The sequence below is a fragment of the Anopheles arabiensis genome, chromosome 2 (assembly GCF_016920715.1).
Source record: "Anopheles arabiensis isolate DONGOLA chromosome 2, AaraD3, whole genome shotgun sequence".
Classification (NCBI taxonomy): Eukaryota; Metazoa; Arthropoda; class Insecta; order Diptera; family Culicidae; genus Anopheles; species Anopheles arabiensis.
In genome coordinates, this window is record NC_053517.1 from 7,175,531 (window position 1) to 7,195,916 (window position 20,386).

At 49.4% G+C, this 20,386-nt stretch overlaps 2 protein-coding genes and 1 non-coding gene across 3 annotated transcripts; 1 reads left to right on the top strand and 2 right to left on the bottom strand.

Annotated features, from left to right (window-relative positions):
* Window positions 1–496: 496 nt before the first annotated feature.
* LOC120903887 (lysosomal acid glucosylceramidase) lies at window positions 497–2,621 on the top strand. The gene is made up of 3 exons (XM_040313556.1): window positions 497–756; window positions 828–2,250; window positions 2,313–2,621. The coding sequence occupies exons 1-3, from the start codon at window positions 666–668 to the stop codon at window positions 2,410–2,412; spliced, it is 1,614 nt and encodes a 537-aa protein (XP_040169490.1). The 5' UTR covers window positions 497–665; the 3' UTR covers window positions 2,413–2,621.
* On the bottom strand, window positions 2,601–18,585 carry LOC120903926 (myogenic-determination protein). The gene is made up of 5 exons (XM_040313603.1): window positions 17,494–18,585; window positions 15,532–15,654; window positions 15,339–15,419; window positions 3,755–3,833; window positions 2,601–3,369 (listed from the first exon to the last, which is right to left on the bottom strand). The coding sequence occupies exons 1-5, from the start codon at window positions 18,091–18,093 to the stop codon at window positions 2,921–2,923; spliced, it is 1,332 nt and encodes a 443-aa protein (XP_040169537.1). The 5' UTR covers window positions 18,094–18,585; the 3' UTR covers window positions 2,601–2,920.
* Window positions 18,586–20,154: 1,569 nt separating this feature from the next.
* On the bottom strand, window positions 20,155–20,320 carry LOC120899230. The gene has a single exon (XR_005739033.1). It is a non-coding gene; the product is annotated as a U1 spliceosomal RNA (small nuclear RNA).
* Between the last annotated feature and the right edge of the window lie 66 nt (window positions 20,321–20,386).

Below are 20,386 nucleotides of genomic sequence, written 5' to 3' on the forward strand. Positions count from 1 at the left end.
GATAGAATCTTCTTCCCCGAGTGGCACTGCATCTGTGACAGTGTCGGACAGGCCGTGTCACGCGTGCGTGACAACTGCATGCGTTAATATGTTTTGATAGCTTACATCTAGAACGTGCAACACACCGCCGGCTGGGGTGTGTGTGTGTGTCGCGTAGCCGACGACGAAAACAGCATCAAGGCGCACAGACGCACACACACAGGACAGAGTTGAGCGGAGAGTGTTTGTGTGCTTGCTTCTCTCTGTCGTACTCTATCAACATGCTTCTGTATGACTCAATTGGGAATGGGAAGGTCTAGGGGGTGGATGGTATGCAATTGGTAGAAGGGGTTAGCATCCTCCTATTAACTTCCAGCAATGCAGTTCTAGGCGTGCTCCACGATCTCGTTGAGGCAGACTTTAATTATTTACTGGTTTTGTCCCGGGGTTGTGGTTTCTCCCAGTGTCCGATGCGATTGCCCATTGTGTAAGTGTGGTGAGCATTCGTCGCATCGTGTTTGAGAGAGCACGTTATCGCGGAACTCACCACCCCACTACTACGCGGCCCGGAGTTAGAGAAAGCCGGGCGGCGATAACACGAACCACGAATCACCCCGAAACGGCAAAGGGGCTCGTCGGCGCGGTCAGTTTCATGTTGAACCCGTTCACAGGCGAACGGCAAAACAATGCGCTGTTGCGATCGTGTTCCGGGTGCGATGGTGAGCAGTTTGGCGCTGTGTGGTGTGCTGCTGCTCGCATTGTCTCACACACCATTGGGTAAGTTACGGTACAGTCTGTTACGGACGGGGCGCGTCGTGGACGTTGTGTAATCACTTCTCTCCTTCCAGTTACGGCAGGCGGATTGCCCTGCGCCTTGCGGCAGTATCCGAACGGAGCGGTGTGCGTGTGCAATGCGACGTACTGCGATACGCTCGAGTACCGTGAGCCGACGGAGCTGGGCAGCTTTCTGCTGGTGTCCAGCAGCAGTGGCGGGCTGCGCTTCGCCCAAACCGAGGGCAACTTTTCGCGCACTACCAAACAGCAGCGGCCGATCCGTGCGGAAGTGGACGTCACGATCACGCTCGACCCGTTGCGGCGCTACCAGCGGGTGGAAGGTTTCGGTGGCGCGTTTACCGGCGCAGTGTCGCACAATCTGGGCCGGCTGAACCCGGCGCTGCGCGAAAGCCTGTACAAAGCGTACTACTCGCCGACGCAGGGGATTGCGTACCGGTTTATGCGCGTACCGATCGGTGGCTGTGATTTTGACCTGGCACCGTGGGCGTACAACGAGCTGCCGGTGAACGATGCGACCCTGTCCAACTTCACCCATCTGGATGAGCGCGATCTGGTGAAGGTGGCCCAGATCAAGGAGCTGATGAACGTGACGGGCAACGGTGAGATACGGCTGATCGGTGCCGCCTGGAGCCCGCCGCCGTGGATGAAAACGAACAACGATTGGACGGGCGCCAGCCGGTTACGGCCCGAGTACTACCAGACGTGGGCCGACTATCACGTGCGCTATCTGGAGCTGATGCGTGCCGCCGGGCTAAACTTTTGGGCCATCTCGACCGGCAACGAACCGCTGAACGGTGTGATCGGCTTCCTGTTTGTGCACTTCATGAGCCTGGGCTGGATTGCGCAGGACCAGGGCCGCTGGGTGGGAGAGAACCTCGGCCCGGCGCTCCGCGCTTCCGCCGTCAGCGAGGTGAAGCTGTTCGGGTGCGACGACCAGCGGTACACGTTCCCGCTGTGGTTCAAGCTGATGGACGAGGGCCACCCGAACGCGACGCGCTACCTGGACGGGCTGGCCGTCCACTGGTACTGGGACGGTGTGGCGCCGGCCGCCCTGCTCGACCAGACCGCCGCCCGCTATCCGGACAAGTGGATCTTCAACACGGAAGCCTCCCTGGGCGACAAGCCACTGCAGCACCATCGGCCCATCCTGGGGTCGTGGGAGCGGGCCGAATCGTACATCGTGTACGTGATGCAGGACCTGCAGCACAGTGTGCACGGATGGATCGATTGGAATCTGGTGCTCGATGAGCGCGGCGGTCCGAACTATGCGGACAACTTTGTCGAGAGTGCGGTGATTGTGAACGGGACGTCCTGGGAGGAAGCGTACAAGCAGCCGATATTCTACGGGCTGGGACACTTTTCACGCTTCATACTGCCCGGCTCGGTGCGGCTGGAGGTGCAGTCGTCCAGCGGCGATGTGCAGGTCATTGCATTTGAGCGGCCCGACAAGCGCACGGTGCTCGTAATGTACAACCGGTAAGCATGCAGGGGGAAAATTGTGAAATCGAAGCTAAAGATGTACCTTTTTTTCTTTTTAGAGCCAACTGGAAATCAAGCGTCCGCATAGAGGATAAGCGGTACGGCAGTGTGCGGGTACGTCTTCCACCCAAATCGGTACATACGATGCTCTACCTATAAGACTGACTTCTAGTACCAACATCAAACCAAACCAGTGCTACGACAAACCATCGTAACCTCGCAGAATCAATAGACGGGAGGAACAAAAAACAAACCAAAAGCGAACACACACACAAAAAACCCCCGAAGAATAAATGGAAGCTCGTTAGGAAGCTGAAGGTGCAAAGAAAGACGGCATTACAGTCTGCTCGGCTTGGCACAATTTGAAAGGTTATGATTTATTCGTCGCTTAATTTACTAACACTTTACGGCTCGTACGGTAGCTGGTAGCTCGCTAGCAGTTACACTTAAACGGATTGTTACACTAATAATACCTCTTTCATATAGTTCATACACAAAATGCAGCGCCATCCGATCTTCCCGAGGCCGATCTGCCGCCGCTGCATTGTTAAGGTGTGTCTGTCTGTGTGTGTGCTGGTGCTCTCCGTCACTTATGCAAGTATGTACAACTAATTAAAGATTTTCGCATCGTTCTGCGCGCATCGTGCTCCGCGTGCCGCCCCATTTGCTACGGTAGTGAAACGGATGTGGTCGCTGGTGCCACGGCACGGTTGCTTCCCATGCTCCCTGTGTGCTGTGGATGATGATGCTGATGGTGATGGTGGTGGTGCGATCCCGCGCACGGCGCTGGCGACATGGGCGAAGAGGAAGACGATGACGATGAGGAGGACGACGACGAGGATGACGAGGATGATGTTGATGATGCTGGAGAGGGCGAACAGAACGAGCCGCTGCTGTACAGTTGCTGCTGTGCCATCGCGGCGGCGCTGGTCGGTGGTCCGTTCGCCGGCGATGGCGTGTGTTCGGCCAGGGTGGAAGCGGTGTGTTGCGGCGGCAGCAGCAGTTGTTGTTGTGCTGTTGTTTGCTGCGCCCCGTTGCTAATGCTCTGCACAATCAGGTTGAGACAGTCCAAGCTCGAGCCGGTAGCGGAGGCGGAAGTGGACGTTTGATTGTATCCTGTGGAAGCAAAACGGGGGAAAAAAGATGGCGTGTTACTGAAGGGGATAGTGAAGGGACACACACTATTTTGATCTAACGTATTGCACCCAGAGGGGATGGGAGACGAGAAACAGGACTGCAAAGTGTCTTAAATATAGCAGAGTCCTGCTCATCCTGCTCCGTTTTCCCCCGTGTTCTCGGTCAGGGGACGAGATAAATCAACGCACGGTTGAATTCATAATTTTCCCATTTGCCGACGTGGTTTCGTTTTGGCGGGAGGAGGGAGCGCTCGAGTGCATGGCCGCAGTATCAGTGGTGCCAGACAGTGTGGCAATAGTGCATGGCTTTGGCACTCGCGTTTGCCAAACCCGTTCCTTCCCTTGCTTCAAATATCATCTCCTACCTGTGAGGGGTGAGTACCGGTCGTTGTCCTTTCCCAGCTGTCCCAAGCGCTCGCGCAGGTAACTGTTGGAGCAGCAGTTCTGTAAATGGACAAAATGAAATGAAGTTTTGAGTCTTTAATGTGGTGTACGATCGCGCTAGGGAATGGAGAGGCAACAGGGAAGCCGAGCTAAATGAGCTTGTAGACATGACGATAATTTGTCCGCTCAGGGACCGTCCCCAAGACACCGCCGTCGGGTCGTCGTCGTAGAGGTGGCAGAATCATCTTGTTCTCATGCCCCTCTCCTTGTCAATGGCATCGTACGGAATTTGATTCACGGATCTATCCAGACGAGGAGCGGAGAGTGCCGCAGATGGCAGTGTCCTGCGTGCAGCTTCCGTAAATGCGTGAACCCGAAAATAGATTCCCGTGCCTCGGCTTGGTTGCTCTACGCGCGCGTGTGTGTGTGTTGCGGTACCCAACCGTTCATTGGCGGGTTTCTACTCCAAAAAACACACAAAAGTGCGGCCGTTGCGACGAGCTCGCGACCGAAACAAACGCGACATTTGTGATGCCTAATTTAGTGTAAGTTATTCTAGCCCTCGCCGTGCAGCGGCGGGCTACGTCGTTGGAGCGCACGGTGTGCTCCAAAAGCAACACCCGGGACAGGCCCGATCCCCGATGTTTTCGGGGTGCAGGCATCGCGTTTTTCCCCATCGGGAGTGCGCGCTCGCGCGTTTACGACGTTTCTATAACGTCAATTAAAAAAGATGACATTCGGCAATAAAATAAAATGAAGTCGTCGCCATATCTTTTAGTTTTTCCCCCTCCTCGCCCGGGTCGTCATCGTCGGAAAACGAAGGGAAGGGTCGAGAAGGTACCACCGGGAGACGCGATTGCGATCACACTCCGCTATGATGGGGTGGAAGTGTGACACAAAAGGTATATATTACGCTGTCTCCTCGACCTGCCCACAGGGTGGAGGCCGGAGGGTTTGGTCGATGGGAAACCTTCGGTTAAATGAGGCAGTAAAGGAGAAGGGGCGGGAGACAGAACACGTCGGAAGATTGCTTATGTTTGGGTGTGTGCCATTTAACTCTACAAAAACATCAAACGGATCTACGGCCGCTGGGACGCTCGTGGGGTCGATCGTGTTTGAGCAGCGCGCGGTTTTGTAGTGCAGTGAGCTGGGAACGACACCCGAGGAAAAAGATTGAGCTATGGCGATATGCGACAATTTACAAACTACTACTATCCGGAGGGTGGGGGGAGAAAATCTCCCCCTCGAACGGTTCTATTTTTGAGCCATCCCGGCCTAATTTCGACTACCAACATCAACAATGATGATGACGATCGTGGACGAAATGAGTAAAGAAGCACCCTTTTGGGGCTGCCGAATCGGAGGAATTGATACCCCGGGCCCTCTTGAAGAACGAATTCCGTTTGACTCTTCCAATACAAACAATGCTGATGGTGGTGTGTGGTGGTCCCTGCGATGGATGCTCTCGGCGATCTTTAATTGCGCACACGCCACCGTACCGTAAAGCAATTCCGCCATTCTTGACGGCGTCGTGCCTCGTCCGAGCGCATAACCCGGTGGCATTTACGATTGCAATTACTTTGCAACAGTGACCGATGGTTTTTTGGTAGCGTTCTTCGGCTACGTCCCCATTGTGAGGTTTCGAGTGCGAAAATTGTCAGCATAAAATGAACGATTTATGTGCGGAATCGCGTCATTAGTGTGTGGTTTTGGGGAAGATGAGATGAGAACTGGGGTACCAGGAAGCGATACGAAGGCTAGGACCATGGTCATGAAGACTCACCAACGAAGCTGTAGATGAGTTAAAATTGATTCACCGAACAGCAGTTGGGTGTGAGGTGTTGATCGCGTTCAAGAAGTGGCCTGTCATCATCGATCGAGGAGTGGCGGTTATTACTCTATTAAGTGGACTACGTTTGGTATTTGGAACGCAAACAGTACTTCAGATATGAAACACTTTCTCCGTTCTCGCATCTTCGATAAACCCTCAACAGTTACTCAACCGAAAGCTCTAGAGCTCTAGCCTCTTCCGGCTCTCTAGAGAGCATGCTCGAGAGTTGTGTCTAATATAACGAGCTCTCGAAACAACATCTACCACTTAAGCTGCACGAAATTGCTACCGTTGCCTAATAATTTCCTCCATATCCTTGTTTATTTTGATGTACGAGGAGCAATTGTACTTAAAAACGTACACGACACATCATCCCCGTGGTGGTGTCCCGTTTTGGGAATTTGGACCCGCAACTCCCGTGCGCACGCCTCACTGTACCCCGGCACAGAAGCACTTACGTCCGGTCTCGGCGTGTCTCGCTCGAGGCTTGACGCGTTATCGTAATGCACGAACCGAACAACAACAACTCATCCGTCCCCGGTGCCTTCGCCCCTTACTTTCAAGGGCAGGGCAATGGCAAGGCTACACAGCAGCTAATTCTCCGGGTGGGCATAAACAACAAGCCCCGGGACGCTGTAAACGAGCAACGCTGACGAATCGATGGGCGTATAGGTGACATGGTTTTACATCCACAACACTGCCAGAAGGAGAAGAGGCAGACGCAAGCGGGGTCTGAAACCGATACGGTTCGATGGCGTCACGTCGAGTGTTTTTCCGAAGGTGGCGGCGAACTGTGACCAGCTGGGAACGTCGTGTGCAGCAGGAAGGCCGCCGAACGCATCCGGAGCGAGAGCGAGGAGGGGAGAGAAGAAACTGAGAAAAAGTGTCGCCTATAATACGGACCACTTAGCGCAAGATTTAGGATGGCATTTAAAGTCACATATTACAAAATCATGTATCCGTTAGACAGTCGGCTATTTGTATCGGCGTGTTAGCAGCTCGCTGGTTTTCAGGTCTCGGTTTTTTTGCCCTCCCCTATCTTTCACCCTCGGATGTTCCACACGCACACACGTACATGTACATTTGGGTTGGGAAACCTTTCCAAACAATTTCCAACAACTCCCAATCAGGTTAGGCGCTCAGGAGGCTCGCTCTCTAGTGAAGGGAAAAAAGGACCCTTTTGCTCAAGTAGCTTCGGAGTATCCGTGTCACACCCGCTCACAAGGTGACAACTCTAGCGATCGACAACTAGCGTGAACAAAAAATAAGATAAGTGGTTGTCGCGAGTGCCGTGGAAGGAGGCCATTGAAGGATGCTGTGCCCCGCACACCCCGTTACATTACACCCCGTCGACCGTCGAGCGATCAAATGTCACTGTTGCGCGGAAAACTTACGATCATCATCGCGATCGCGCCAATGAAGGTATCATTTTTCATACCGCACGCTCTCTCTTTCTCTTTCGTTCTTTCTGTCTATTTTCTTACGAGACCCACGGGAATTTCCTATCATTGGCGTGGCGTGGCGGAATTCATAAACTTTCACTCTCCGTGACAGCTTCAAAACATTCTTCCTCTGTTAGGGAAGGGTGAGCGGTCGTTTATTCACGGCACGCCCGGCCTTAATCCAGGAGGAAATATTAAAAAATAATTTATCGAGAAATTATGGTTATGGTGCTCCTGTTTGTGTGTGTGTGTCACCCCCCGACAGAAGGGATAACACACACACGCAACAATCCGCTCGGCGCGCGGATTAGCTCGAACGGGGTGTGCGCGCGAGCATCGACAAGCGGGAGACTTTTAAAAATAAGCAGTCTTAACATCTTAATACTTTATTTACTCGCCCAGATTGGGCCCGGTGTGTGTGTGCCGTGCGTGCCGGTATTGAAAAATGTCATCTTCGGTGGCAACTCCAAGGATGAACGGAGGAACGATCGCGCGCGCACACCAGGGAAATAAGGTTGCTTTTGTGTGTTTCTGTTTTGTTACCCAGCCTTCCTTCCCTCTGTGCAAAAGAATACAAAAGTGTTGGAAAATGTGACAACAAGCATCTATTTGTTGCGTCTCTCTCTAGTCTCCCGCGCGTGTGTGTAGGTTGTTTTTTAGTAGAACAACAAATTTTTCCAGAATTAAAATGATGGCCGATGGCATGAGACAAACTGTCCTGTGGCGGACTACTCGTGTGGGAAAGCGAAGCGGACGATGGTGTAGCGATCTCCCAAAAGGGGAAGGTGGGTGAGGGGAAATTTATTACGCTAAAAATTATTTGCCCCACAGAAGCAGCAGCAACAGCAGCATGCGTGTGTTTTTTTGTTGCCCGGTAGCTGACAGATCGGTCGTAAAGTAGCGCGCCCACTACTGCCACTTTGCCATCATACGCGTCTCGCACGTATAAAATCCCCATCAACCTCTGGGACGGCATTAGAACTGGGGTTGAGGATGGGCAAAAAAACAACGATTGGACTGCCGTGCGATTGTTGCCCATAAAGCCAAGAATACGATCCATCTCTCTCGCTCTCTGTTTCTCGGTTTGGGTGGATTAAAAACAATGACTCACGAAAGATATGAACCTTTCACCCTGCCCGCTCCCCAAAGCACCCGGTGCTTGCTATCATGTTGCTTGCACAATCACTAAAAGCCTGTCGCGGAAGGGGACCCCATATGCTTCCAACGCCCGATCCCAGCGCGTATGATATATTTCTTGGGACGTATCACACATATCCCTACGCGAATGTCAAGTGATGAAAGATCAAACGAAACTCACTCTCTCTCTCTCCCAAATGAATGATTAATCCCGCTTAATTAGATCATAATTTGTTAATCATGCTCTTTGACTGGTGTCTTGCCGGTTGGCCAGCGAAGCTAGAAGCCGCCAGCGAAGCTAGAAGCCGCCAGCGAAGCGATGCGAGATACACACCGTCGTCCTCCACGTTTTGCAGGTGGATAGATAGATGGATGGATTCACTTCACCCCTGGGCCCCGCGTGTCTGTTGAACAGTTCACCGTTGCCGAATTAGCGGAACTGGGCGTTTGGTACGGTTTGGTAACAGTACGCGAGTGTTAACCTGTCCCTGTGGGGCTGGGATCGTTTCCTGTTGCTTTATGACATGGGTGCTTTTAGTGCCGGTTTTTCCCCCTCCCCATCCGGCAAAACTGCACATTTGCGGTCGTCAGTTTCGACACGCCGTCATAAATTGCGAGCCGCAATAAAGTTCCCCTTGGGAGAACGTTCGCCGAAGCCGCCGTCAAGATAGACAAGCATGAGGGCAAATTGCAGGTGATGTATAACGCACCGTGTTTATCGGTGGATGCTGTGACAACATCAAACAGACTTCCGAAATTTCGCGGCGAATCAAATCGGTTGTTGCGTGATGGATGAACATGAAGAAGGCAGCTCGTCAGAAGGAGGCAGACACCTCCCAAGGTGACATTTTTAAATGGTGTACTCTGTAGAAGCTCGTATAGCTAACATACCATAGAAGATGAATCATGTAGTATTGGATTTCACAAAGATGTTCTAATCGAGACTTTCAGGTTCCAAAATATGGCCAATAATTCATATTGGCACTTCAGAAATGTAGCTTTAAATAGGGTTAGCGCTGGAAGTGAGATCGGGAGTCTAAATGGTCCATTGGATAGAAGCATCGACTGCTGTAGGACGGAATAGGTATAGATTCCCATCTAAAGCGCCGTTTTAGGCGCATAAGTGAAAGCTTGAATTTATAATCGCTGGATGGAAGAATAATCAGCTGAAATTAGCACGTAGTTGAAGTTGATGGGTGATGGGAAAGTTGATAGGTGTAATATACCTAGATCTATTTGGATTATCGATCGGATATATTTGGAGGGATATCTTTATCCAATTTAAACCCGTGGACAAAGACCAACATAAAGATATTGAAAGCTGTGTGTCTCTATTCTCAATATAAGCCAATTACTTCAGATACCATTCAAAAACATGTCTCATGTCAGAAGGCTCAATTCAGAAGGGAAAACTTATTTTGGAATGTCCTAATGAAATCATTAACATTGCATCGCTATCGCAATTAGCCGTTTAGTCGAGAGAGAGGACATCATGCCATAAATGCCACCCACTCACTCCCCCCGTCCGCCACATTCGTGCAAGTGGCCAACTCTAAATGTCCCCCGAGTACAAGCTAGACCCGTTCCGGTAGTGTCCAAACATTCCAACCCACAGGCACTCGCTAACGTCATTCGATGGAAAAGCAGTTCTATTGCCAACGGGGTAAACATCTTAATTTAAATTCCAACTACAGCTACACACCACCACACACACGACGCCCTCTGTCGCGCAAACGCGTCTCAATTTTTGGGCGTCAAAGGTGGAATTTGAGGCCGAGCTGACCATGTTTTACTACCGCACTAACATCTTTTTAACTACTCGGCTTGCAAAATTCTAATCCGTTTGAACATTCCCCTGCTCATAGTGGGAGGAGTGTGTGTGTGTGTTCCAGTTTGATGGCAGGCGGCGGGCGGTCCTTGGCTGTTGTACACCCCGACAGTACGCGTCACCGAGCTGTCAGATAAGAGGCACTCGAATGCCGCCAACGAGGTGAGGTTTTGCATGAGCCGCTGCATCCGACGCCGCGGCTTTGATATCGAATCTTCCTTCTGCCCCTGGGTAAGCTTTAATTAATTGCACTTAGTGTAGGGCTAATTCACTAATTAATCAAAAAGCCACCAGAGGGAAAGTGGAAACACACCGCGTCATACGTGGCACCAAGGAAGTGGATGCTGCTGTGGATACAAACAGGAGCGAATGTTTCATTCAGCAAAAGCAGCAGGCAGCACGGATTGCACACGACAAAAATGCGTGTGATCTCTTCCCCCATTCGATGGGCGGGGAACTACATTTCAACGTTAATGAACTTTAACACCTTAGAGCTTCTTAGAGATCGCGGCCCGACTTAAACCTTTGGGTCACACGTCTCACAGCGCGTGCATAAGAAGAACGTCGTCGTGATCATCGGTACGTGGTGTGCACAATTAGCACATACTCATTAGCTTTGGGGGGAGTGTTTTAAGTCGCTTGTGGAGTTTTAATTAATCCCAGCTGAGTTCGGCGCACCACTTGCGGACTCAAACACACACACTTAAAGTTCGAGACAGAGGCGATGGCGCAGCCGAATGTTGTGATTATAAACGAGAAATTACTATCATTCCTGAAAGTGCTAAAAATAGTAAACGCATAGTATAATTGAAGGGATACAATTGCCTAGCGGCAAAACAAAAAGACCAATCCTCGGGAGAGCACTAGTCTGAGGACGCCGGCACTATGGCGTTATAAATGTGAAGGGTGAATAATTTTACTTTAAAAAAGATCTTTCTGCAGCGCAAGTCTGGCCCAAGCCAAGCACGTGGCATTCCGCGTAACAGTAGGATTAAAGCTCGATAATCTTTTCAAATGGCCGCACTTAGCTCGGCCCATTTGCCGAGACTAACCGATTAAAGCGCGAAGCCTTCAACCCGGTGTGTGTGTGTGTGTGGCGTTAGATTAATTTGACTCATCATGGAAAAGCCAAACAAGCGATTTAAAATACCCGCCCGATCGTCCCGATCGGGTCAGACTCCGCTTGTTGTACCGTGGAGCAGTGTTGTAGAATTGTTCTGAAAATGAAAGATGACACATAGTGGCCTCCTCTCTACGTCGTCGTCGTCGTCGTCTGTCGAGGCCGGATCCGGGGCGATTTGTTACCTCCCGTGGTTGTTCCGCGCACCGTCTGGTGAATGAATGAACGGTGAACGCGTACGGGAATGTCACACTTTGAAAACAAGACGTTTTTTGCCCCTCGCCGCCCAGTCCCAATCACCAACAATTCGGGTTCAGTTTCGCCTAGACGCTTGCGCCTACGGTCTGGGCACACATACCTTTGATGCGTCGTTTCGCTGGCTACTGACAGTTGTAACAAACGCTTGACCACTTTTCATCCGGTCGGCGCGGCAGCGGTAACCACAAAGCCGGTGACCCATGGTGTGTGGTGCTAAGCAGGGTGGCACTTACATCATCTGGGAGCTATTGAGCCAGTTGACCTTGGGAAGAATTTGTCAACAGTGCGAGTTCCAATCGGCAAAGGCAAAGGCCAACGGGGAAAAAGTCTTGATCATCATCCCCGATCGGTGATGTTGTTTCCTGCCATCCGTACGCGCCCAAGAATGCGCAGATTCACATTCCACCGATGACAGGAAGGTCGTGAGCGGGAAGAATTACGATTTGCTTGAAAACATCCCCCGTCTGGGCAATGTATCGAAACCACCACCCACGTCATCCCCCATCCTGGTGATGATGTTGTGGTGTACATCGCTAATAGAACGAGACAGTGTCCAAACGATCACAGGGACACGGTGGTAGAGGCGCTTAGTTTACATGATCGTTTGTGAAGTGCACAGGTATTTCACACAAGGGAATGTGAGCTGTTTGTAATTAGCAGCCGCAGCGGAGAGGCCATTAACTTCACGTACGATAAGATGGTCTGTAGTCTGTAGCAGATTTACGGCGATCGGTCGGCCCTAATCGCTCAACGATTCCGGGAACTGACAGAACGTACACTGATGACTCGGCGGGGTTGTAAGAGTCTAAAAACCGAGGTATGTGAGTAAAATGACCACATTTTAGCTACAAAAAAAGACACTCAGTGCAAGAGGGTAGGCTCTTTGGATATTGTTGAGTTATCTCTCTGTAAAGAACCTGGTACCAAAACATTGCAAAGTCTGTATTCTCCACAGAAGAACAGTATGTTTAACATCACTACGATCTTTTTTTTCCCAAGCATGTAGAACTGCATCTACAAGCCAAAACCCCAAAACACCTTGTACTCTTGCAGTAGAACCAGCATGTTGTGCATTGCGCACTACACTCACATGACAAAAAAACCCATAAGTTCAAGGGAAATGGTCCATTTCCTGGGCACGGACGCGTGTTCGGAGAAATCTGCGACAAACGATGCTACGGGATGTAAGATTACGCATCACAACCGAAAAAAACCCCAACATTTCATACCGCAACCATGCATGTTGCGTCGATAGGATGTGGAAAACCGCGCGAGTCTGGTCGTGTGGTACGAAAATAAGAAGCCCTAGGGTACGACACTCCACTCCAACTCACGTAGTACCACATTACGGGCGGGGGAAATGGAAAAATATTTGAGGGATATGCTGTTTTTTTTCGCTCTCTCTCTCTCTCCCTCCTTCACTAGCACGCTTCACTTTTCGTCCGTATCGTCTCACTCGTGTTCCGCTTTTTCCTTCCAAATGTGACATTTTTCATCATCCCGCGTAACTTTACGACCGCGGCGGACCAGAAGATTAAACGAACGATAAAGTAAAAACGAAACGATCTTCGTCCGCCGCTCTGGCTAATGCGCTGGTGATCCGCACAAGCAGGGCGCAACAGATGCGCGCATCACCTTCTCATCACCAAGCGCGGCAGTATTTGCACTGGGTGTCTTGGGGCGGTTCGGCTGTGAGAGGATCATCGACAACGGCACACGACGCGGCTGGAAGGCGTCACAGAAGCGCGCCACGGTCTCTTGGGGGCACAAGCGAAGACAAATTTATCGAAACATGCAATTAAATCTCATTAAAAACGATGTACTGGCTGAAAAGTTGCGCCATTGCAGTAGGTGCAGGCAGCCCCATCGCATCACCGTGATCATCATCATGATCATGATCCTCGTGAGTTCAGCAGGAGAGATTTGAAAGGAAAGGGGACATCTTTTTGATTCCAAATTTAAACATGTGAAGCGGACGCAAGGAACGGATGATATCTCGGCATCAAGTCTTGCATTGCGAATCGACACCCCAGCTCCTCTGTCTCCTGCTCTGGTCTCCTCCACCAAGACACTCCTTTGAAGGGGAACTTAAACGATGTTCTCGATCATACAGAGACACACGCAGGTGGAGGGGGGACGATATGTATTGCTTCTTAATTGTGATCGATCGTTTCCTACTTTCCTTCCCAGAACCACCAGAGAGGTTGCTCAACTTCTTGCAATGGATACACCCAGCAGCAGGCAAGAGAATAAAGTTATCGAGCCGTGTAACGATCCCTACTAAGCCTCCTACCCCAGTGGTCCGAGTGCGTGTGCCAGGCGCGCAACCCAGCGTCCCATCGGGTGTGACGATCCATGTCATGGATGAACCGTGCGACAGCGCGTCGTGTGCGGTTTGTTTGCTCAAGTTGTCGCCTCATCCCTCCGCTCCCGGGTTTCTTTGGTTTGCCCCGAGCCGGGTTTAGAGATAGAGCCCGCAAACTAGATAGTACGCCACGAGAGGTGAGATTCCGGGACGTCTGTCAACCGAACAGTGTGAGCGTGATGGTGTGGCTCAAGCGGGACGGTAGAGGGCACAGACACAGTGACAGTGACACAGTGTAGCAGGCCCGGTATCGAACCCGGTAGTTAACACACGCATCGTTGGCCGGCGTCCCACACTATTCGGTCGTGGCGACAACTTGCACGGCCGACCCTTGACTCTGGAGAGGTTGGAGTTGATTGCCTATGCCCTATACTGTCACGTACGTGCGTTCTACCGGACCGACGTGCACTGGGGGGGGGGGACACTCTCGATAATAATATCTTCTTCTACGGTGTGGCTAATTGTACTGCCTACCGTCGCTGACATTTGTCGTGACAGTTTGACATATTATGACTAGCGAGGAAATAAATGATTGGACATTTCTCATCACCGAACTCTCTTTCTCTCTTGTTAGTCGATCGCCGAGAAGGCGCGCTGGACGAGTTTGGAGCAGTGATTTGGCTGACAAAAACGCACAGTAAAATGGTCCAGAATTGCATTAACATTCCTAACCGGGGGAACGGTTTCCCTAAGGAAGATGGTAGGCTAAAGATGGAACTAATTATGTTTTCAACGCCGGATCTTCGCACCGTGCCGTGACACGGTCGCCGTGAACCTGCGTCGAGGGTTACAGCACCATCTTTTGCTAAATTCGTGCAAAAACATACAGGCGAAAGAATTTCACACATCCCACTACTCATGCCCGTTTGCTTCTGGCAAGGGCAGAGAACATTAATCTTCCAGCAGCAGTAGTAGCAACAGCAGCAACACTGGCACGGAATGGAGTGTTTGTTTTCTTTTTTGGCAGAGGTAAAACTGTCGGGCAGTATATAGGGTCGTTCCGCCGTAATGATACAAAGTGAACAACGGTCCTGGTTTGGTAGAGACAGAGGGCTGATGGAGACCACACGTACAAAACCGAGGGCCAAACGATTAATGAAATCGGTGGTCCGTTCGCGTAGTGTCATAAATCTTTTCCCGGTTCACTTGTCAACCCGGCGACCATTTGGAAGGGAAGGAAGAACACCGAACAAAATGGCAAACAGATTTCACCAGGTCCAAAACCTCTGGTACTTTGTGTAACACCATCTCGCGATCACGGCCAACGAGATCAACCAGCCAAAAAAACAAAAAAGAAGCCTCGCCTCCTCATCATAACACACCATATGGCAATCGCGTATGTTTATCAACAAACAATTAAATCACGATAAATTTCCCCTTCGCGCTCCCCATCTGGGCCGTTACGTTGAGTCGCGGCTGGAAAAAAGCGCAACAAGTGCACGCCATCGCCGAACAGAACGCCGCCTAGCTGAGATCCGCAAACGAGCGGAGGACCCAGCTGTGAAGTGATACGCGACAAACAGCACATTTACGGGCGTTAATTAGTCGCCTTTCCATCCCTTTTAGACAGCGCCAAACACTTACCATGTAGTCCTGAGGTGTTGAGAGACCTGCGCCACTACCGTTGCTGATGATATCCGAGCCTTGGTGAAGAGGCGGTGTTTCCTGGTGGAGAGGGAAGATGTGTGGTGGTGTGTATTAGTGAAACACAGTGGGGAGGGGGGAGGGGGTTTTATGATCACTGGGGAAGGATAATGGACACGAGGGTGCTACTTACATCCAACAGCGCCTGAAGACTGTCGATGTACTCGATCGCGTTGCGAAGGATCTCCACTTTCGGCAGCCGCTGGTTTGGGTTCGTGCTGGTGCGTCGCTTCAACACTTCGAATGCTTCGTTTACCTGCAGGGTGAGTGAATGGGAGTAAAAGGTAAGGTAAGTGAATCTTGTTTTTTGTATTATCTAAAACAAAACCACATTGGTTTAGATGTGAAAATATACTTAAAATATATAATTGTTGATCTTATGAGTTTAGGGCCTGCAGGGAATTTAAGGATGGCCCACGGTACATTCTAAAGAACGGCGTAGACCATTGTACATGTTTCAATTCCCACCAAGACAAGAGATCCTCCCGTAGAACTATTCTATTACTTGGTTAACCTAATAAGACTACAAACATTTGCTTGCTACAACTCTCGATTGTACCATGTATTCTAAATTCAAGCACATAGTAAGGTAACATTACTGCAGCGAGAGTAGCACAAAAACGACTATCAAACTCCAAGCAATTGAGTGTTTTGTGCGAACAAATTTGAACCAATTTCACTTTCAAAGATCACTCGTTTGCTCTAACTCGAGTTTGAGGCATTGGCAAGCATTGGCGTTTTTAATGTTTGAAAACGTCACACTAGTCAGGTTTAATTGCTAAAGGAGCAAAACATTGAAACCCCCGATCACCAATACTTCTCTGAACTGATCTTTGTGTGGGAATTTGAATTAATCCTTAAACAAACTACGGGTTACATCTGACTTAGGCATTAGCTCAAGCTGAGGTATAACTAATCAGCTTCTTCTTCTTCTTCTTTTTCTTCTTCTTCTTCTTCTTCTTCTTCTTCTTCTTCTTCTTCTTCTTCTTCTTCTTCTTCTTCTGTGGTACAACTACCGTTGTCGGTCAAGGTGTGCCTGTGCCACTAATAAGCTTGGCTTTCAGTGATTTATTTAGTACTATAAAGTTGATGTAAGTTATCGTGAAAATTTAGTGTTTTTTTATCATATTTCATTAAACATTTATCAAAATATGGCTTATTGTTCACCAAAAGAAAGGATATTAAATTCCCCAACAATTTAGACTGTAAAACATATTGAAATAATGAATTTCATACATTTTGTTGTGATTCCCCGCTTTGTCCACAGTCTGAACCGCGTGCTTGAATATGGTGTACGATAAGCCATATTGTGGCAATTTTTTTAATGAAATATAGCAAACAAATAAAACACCAAATGTCACGTTCACTGGAGCTGTTACTCGAACAGTAGCAGGATAGTCAGTCCTACGTATGGGGACACGGTTCATTCGGGGCTTGAACACACGAAGCGTATGTTGTCTAATCAGCTAGTATCCCAAAATCACTCGAAGATGAACGATTTGCAGTAGTTTCCTCATCGATTGCTTTAATTCATTTCATGAGTATGATGAATTATTGTGTAAATATCCAAAAAGTCACAGTTAAAATATCATTTTTGCCGATCGCTTCGACAGTTCCCGCTACGATCGCGTTTGTGAACTAAACGTAGCAAATCTGCGTTCGTTAAAACATGTAGTTAAACGCCTTTTGCAACACGTCAAGTATCTTTAATTTAGCTCCAACCTTACTATTCTCTCTCTTAACATAACCTGAAGCAATCGGGACATAGTCGTGTTTCAAACATTTCAGCAAAGTGAGAACCGGATGTACATATGCCATCGGAGAGGATATTAACCAGACATCTATCTACAGCAACACAATGTCAGTGTAATTCCATTTTTGCCACTATTAACCATGCACTTCATTCATGGAAATATTCTCAGTTGCGTTAATCTAGTTGTTTCACCAAAGCCCTTTTTCCAAAACATGATCCACTTAATACCATTGAATGGTGCTACATTCCAATAAAAGCATGTCTTTCGCAGACAGCGCAGTTTCAGTTGTTTGTCGCGGCGGCCTGTAAACGCGTGCCACTCCGCGACACTGTGACACTAACCTTCCGCAACCGACGCCGCTCCCGCAGGGTGGCCGCTTTCCGGCGATCGACCGCGACGCTCTTCTTTTTGCACGCCTTGCAGGCCCACGTCAGGCACGGCCGGTTCGGGCTGGCCATGCAACCGGCGGTGGGCGCCAGCACATGCTCCTCCGAGCTGAGACTGGTGTCGTCGTAGTCGGTAAGCTGCAGCTGTTTCTGTCGGATGTGAAGTTGCTGGATGTTGAGTTTCAGCTTCTGCTCCGCACTAAGATCATGTAAGTAACCGCCATTGCCACCACCACCATTATTAGCATTACAACTACCACCATCACTACCACCGCCACCACCACCGTTTTCGATAAAATTTGCACCACCCGGCCCCACCATACCTCCCTGCAGCGAGAGGACACCTTTTTGCTGCAGGCCCACACCATTCACCGCACCAAAGTGGCCGGTAGCGCCGTTCGCTTTGCCGTGCATCATCGACGGCATGATCCCTGTGCCGGTAGGCATCAGCTCGCCGTAGGCCCGATGCTCCACCTCGTACCCCTGCTTGAAGCAGCCGGCCAGCTCATTCTTGACCGCCGACTTGCGGCCCCCGGCACGATTAAACTTTGTCATCACACAGATTGATTCCCCCCGAAACTGTCGTCGTGTCACACAAACGCTACACCGCCCTTTCCCCTGCGCACATCAATTCAACCCTCCACGAGCATGGGTTAGATTTGAACCGTCGTCGGGTAGTGTGAATTCTTGGAAAAGAATCTTAGCACAAGACGGCATATACACACACACACGCACGCGGACACTGAGCGGAGGACACGTACGCGAAACAGACGGAAGGAGACACGGAGAGCGCGAGATGATACCTTCGCCAAGGAAAAGCACGATCAGTACTGATCGCCATGTGTGCCGGAAAAGCGTGACAGCGTGCGCTCAGTCTCGTACCGCCGGGGGTTGCGTGTGCGCACGGCCGTCCGTGATTGCGCGTGCGAACGAGACGCGTCCTAAGGGTGTGTACGGGTTTAGGGAAAATGTTCAGAAATGTTTGTGTGTGCCCTCATTGCGGCAAAGCGAGACAACTGGTCGTTGCCATGTTTTCGTTGATCAATTCGTCCCATGTGTCGTATTTCTGGAAGCAAGGATCCTTGGGTTTTCATCGATCCTTGGGATCGTGTGCGGGTGGTGCCTGGTGGTGTATAGCCAATACAAGCCAAAAGCAGCTGCACTCGCAGCATACTCCATTCTCAAAGGAATGGAATCAATTTACACATGCTACCGGCATGCATCACTTTTCATGTTACGCCGTTGCGTGTTGAAAGGAAACAATTAGTACGAAAATGTGTTTGTTTTGATTGCGAGTGTCGTTGACGGGCTTTGGGTAGGTGAAAATCTCACACTTTCGGAAGGAAATCTGAGGGCAGCGAAGGATAGGATTGAAACTAATAACCATTCAGTCCAATCGATTAGCTCCTCCCATGGGTCGGAAAATTGAGGGAAAACGTCGAGCGTTCTCGCTCTTTCGTAGAAGTTTCCCAGGCACTTGAAAGCTTGAAGCTGCTGTGTGTATACAAGATGATCTACCTTCAGGCGTAATAACGGGAGCGAGAACTGTGATCGGATTTAAATATACTTATTATATTAGGACAAATGGAAAAATGGACATTTTCAACGTGGAATAACCGTTAAAATGCGGTTAAATAACTTTATGTCCCAAATTTGACATTTGTCTTGATGAGAGATATTAGAAATACAGGAAACAAGTCAGTATGCGATTTGTGCTGCATAGTTTGTCGCTCAAGAAAATGAGTTTGCCACGTACATTTGACACATTTTTACACATTTCATGTACAATTACGGAAAGGAGAGAACTTAAGCTTTACGACGGTTTGTGTGAATCATGTCTCGCTCTATTTACTAAATTGTTAGCATTTAACAGCATTATCATTAGCAAATGCAATCAGAACTGGTCTGTTTACATTTTTGCTGCCTTAGATTTGACAGTTCGCACTGTGTTGTCGTCGTGACGTATCAAACAACATATAGGACTGGTGAAACATCATTTTGGGCCAGTAAAAATTCGTCCCATAAAATCAATTTCGTGCGTGATTGATAATGGATGCAGCACACATGACATCGTAAACCGTGTGTATTAATTAATCATTGCAAAAATGTCACTCCTACGTATAACGGCCACGATCCATACGCGGTTGGAACCCATGATGGGTGTGTTGTTAAGTCGTGTACAAGCAGACAATTGTACCATGGAACTGGCCGAAATCGCTCATTGCAATTCAATTGTGTCACTCTCTACGCAGGATAGTCTCGATCTTTTTTTTTTGGAAAGTATTTTCCAAATAAGTTGGAATAACATCTCATAAAGTCAAACATAAAAGTAGCAAAAATAATGAAAAGAATCTTAGGCACTTTTCATGGCGAATTGAATTCACACACAAGCACTTGTGGGATTGAAAGAACCCTTTCAGTCTTACTCGGTACGTGGATATCACCAAACCTGATGAATATTGTCGTACAAATTAGACATGATCAGCAAATCTTTTCCAAGAGAAGAATAGGCAAATAATTTAACGGCATGTTTTTCCATTTAATGAGAAATGAAACAAGATCTATACCTTCTTAATAGCGAGTATTCTATTAAAATTTTTGTTTTTTCAGATAAAATCGGGATGTGCGCGGACGCACTTCCCGGCTACCAAAAATTGCGCACACGAGTTATCCACATGAGGGATAATCGCAGGGGTCAACCCAGCCCAAGTGTGCAATGGCCAGGCCTCGCCCTGGGGGAACCGCCTTCGTGATCACGGTAACCCCTGTGCCAGGTAAGTATGCTTTCTGCCGGTCACAACCAACCACCCCATTCGCCGGCCACATGCTACGCTAGCGATGCATAACG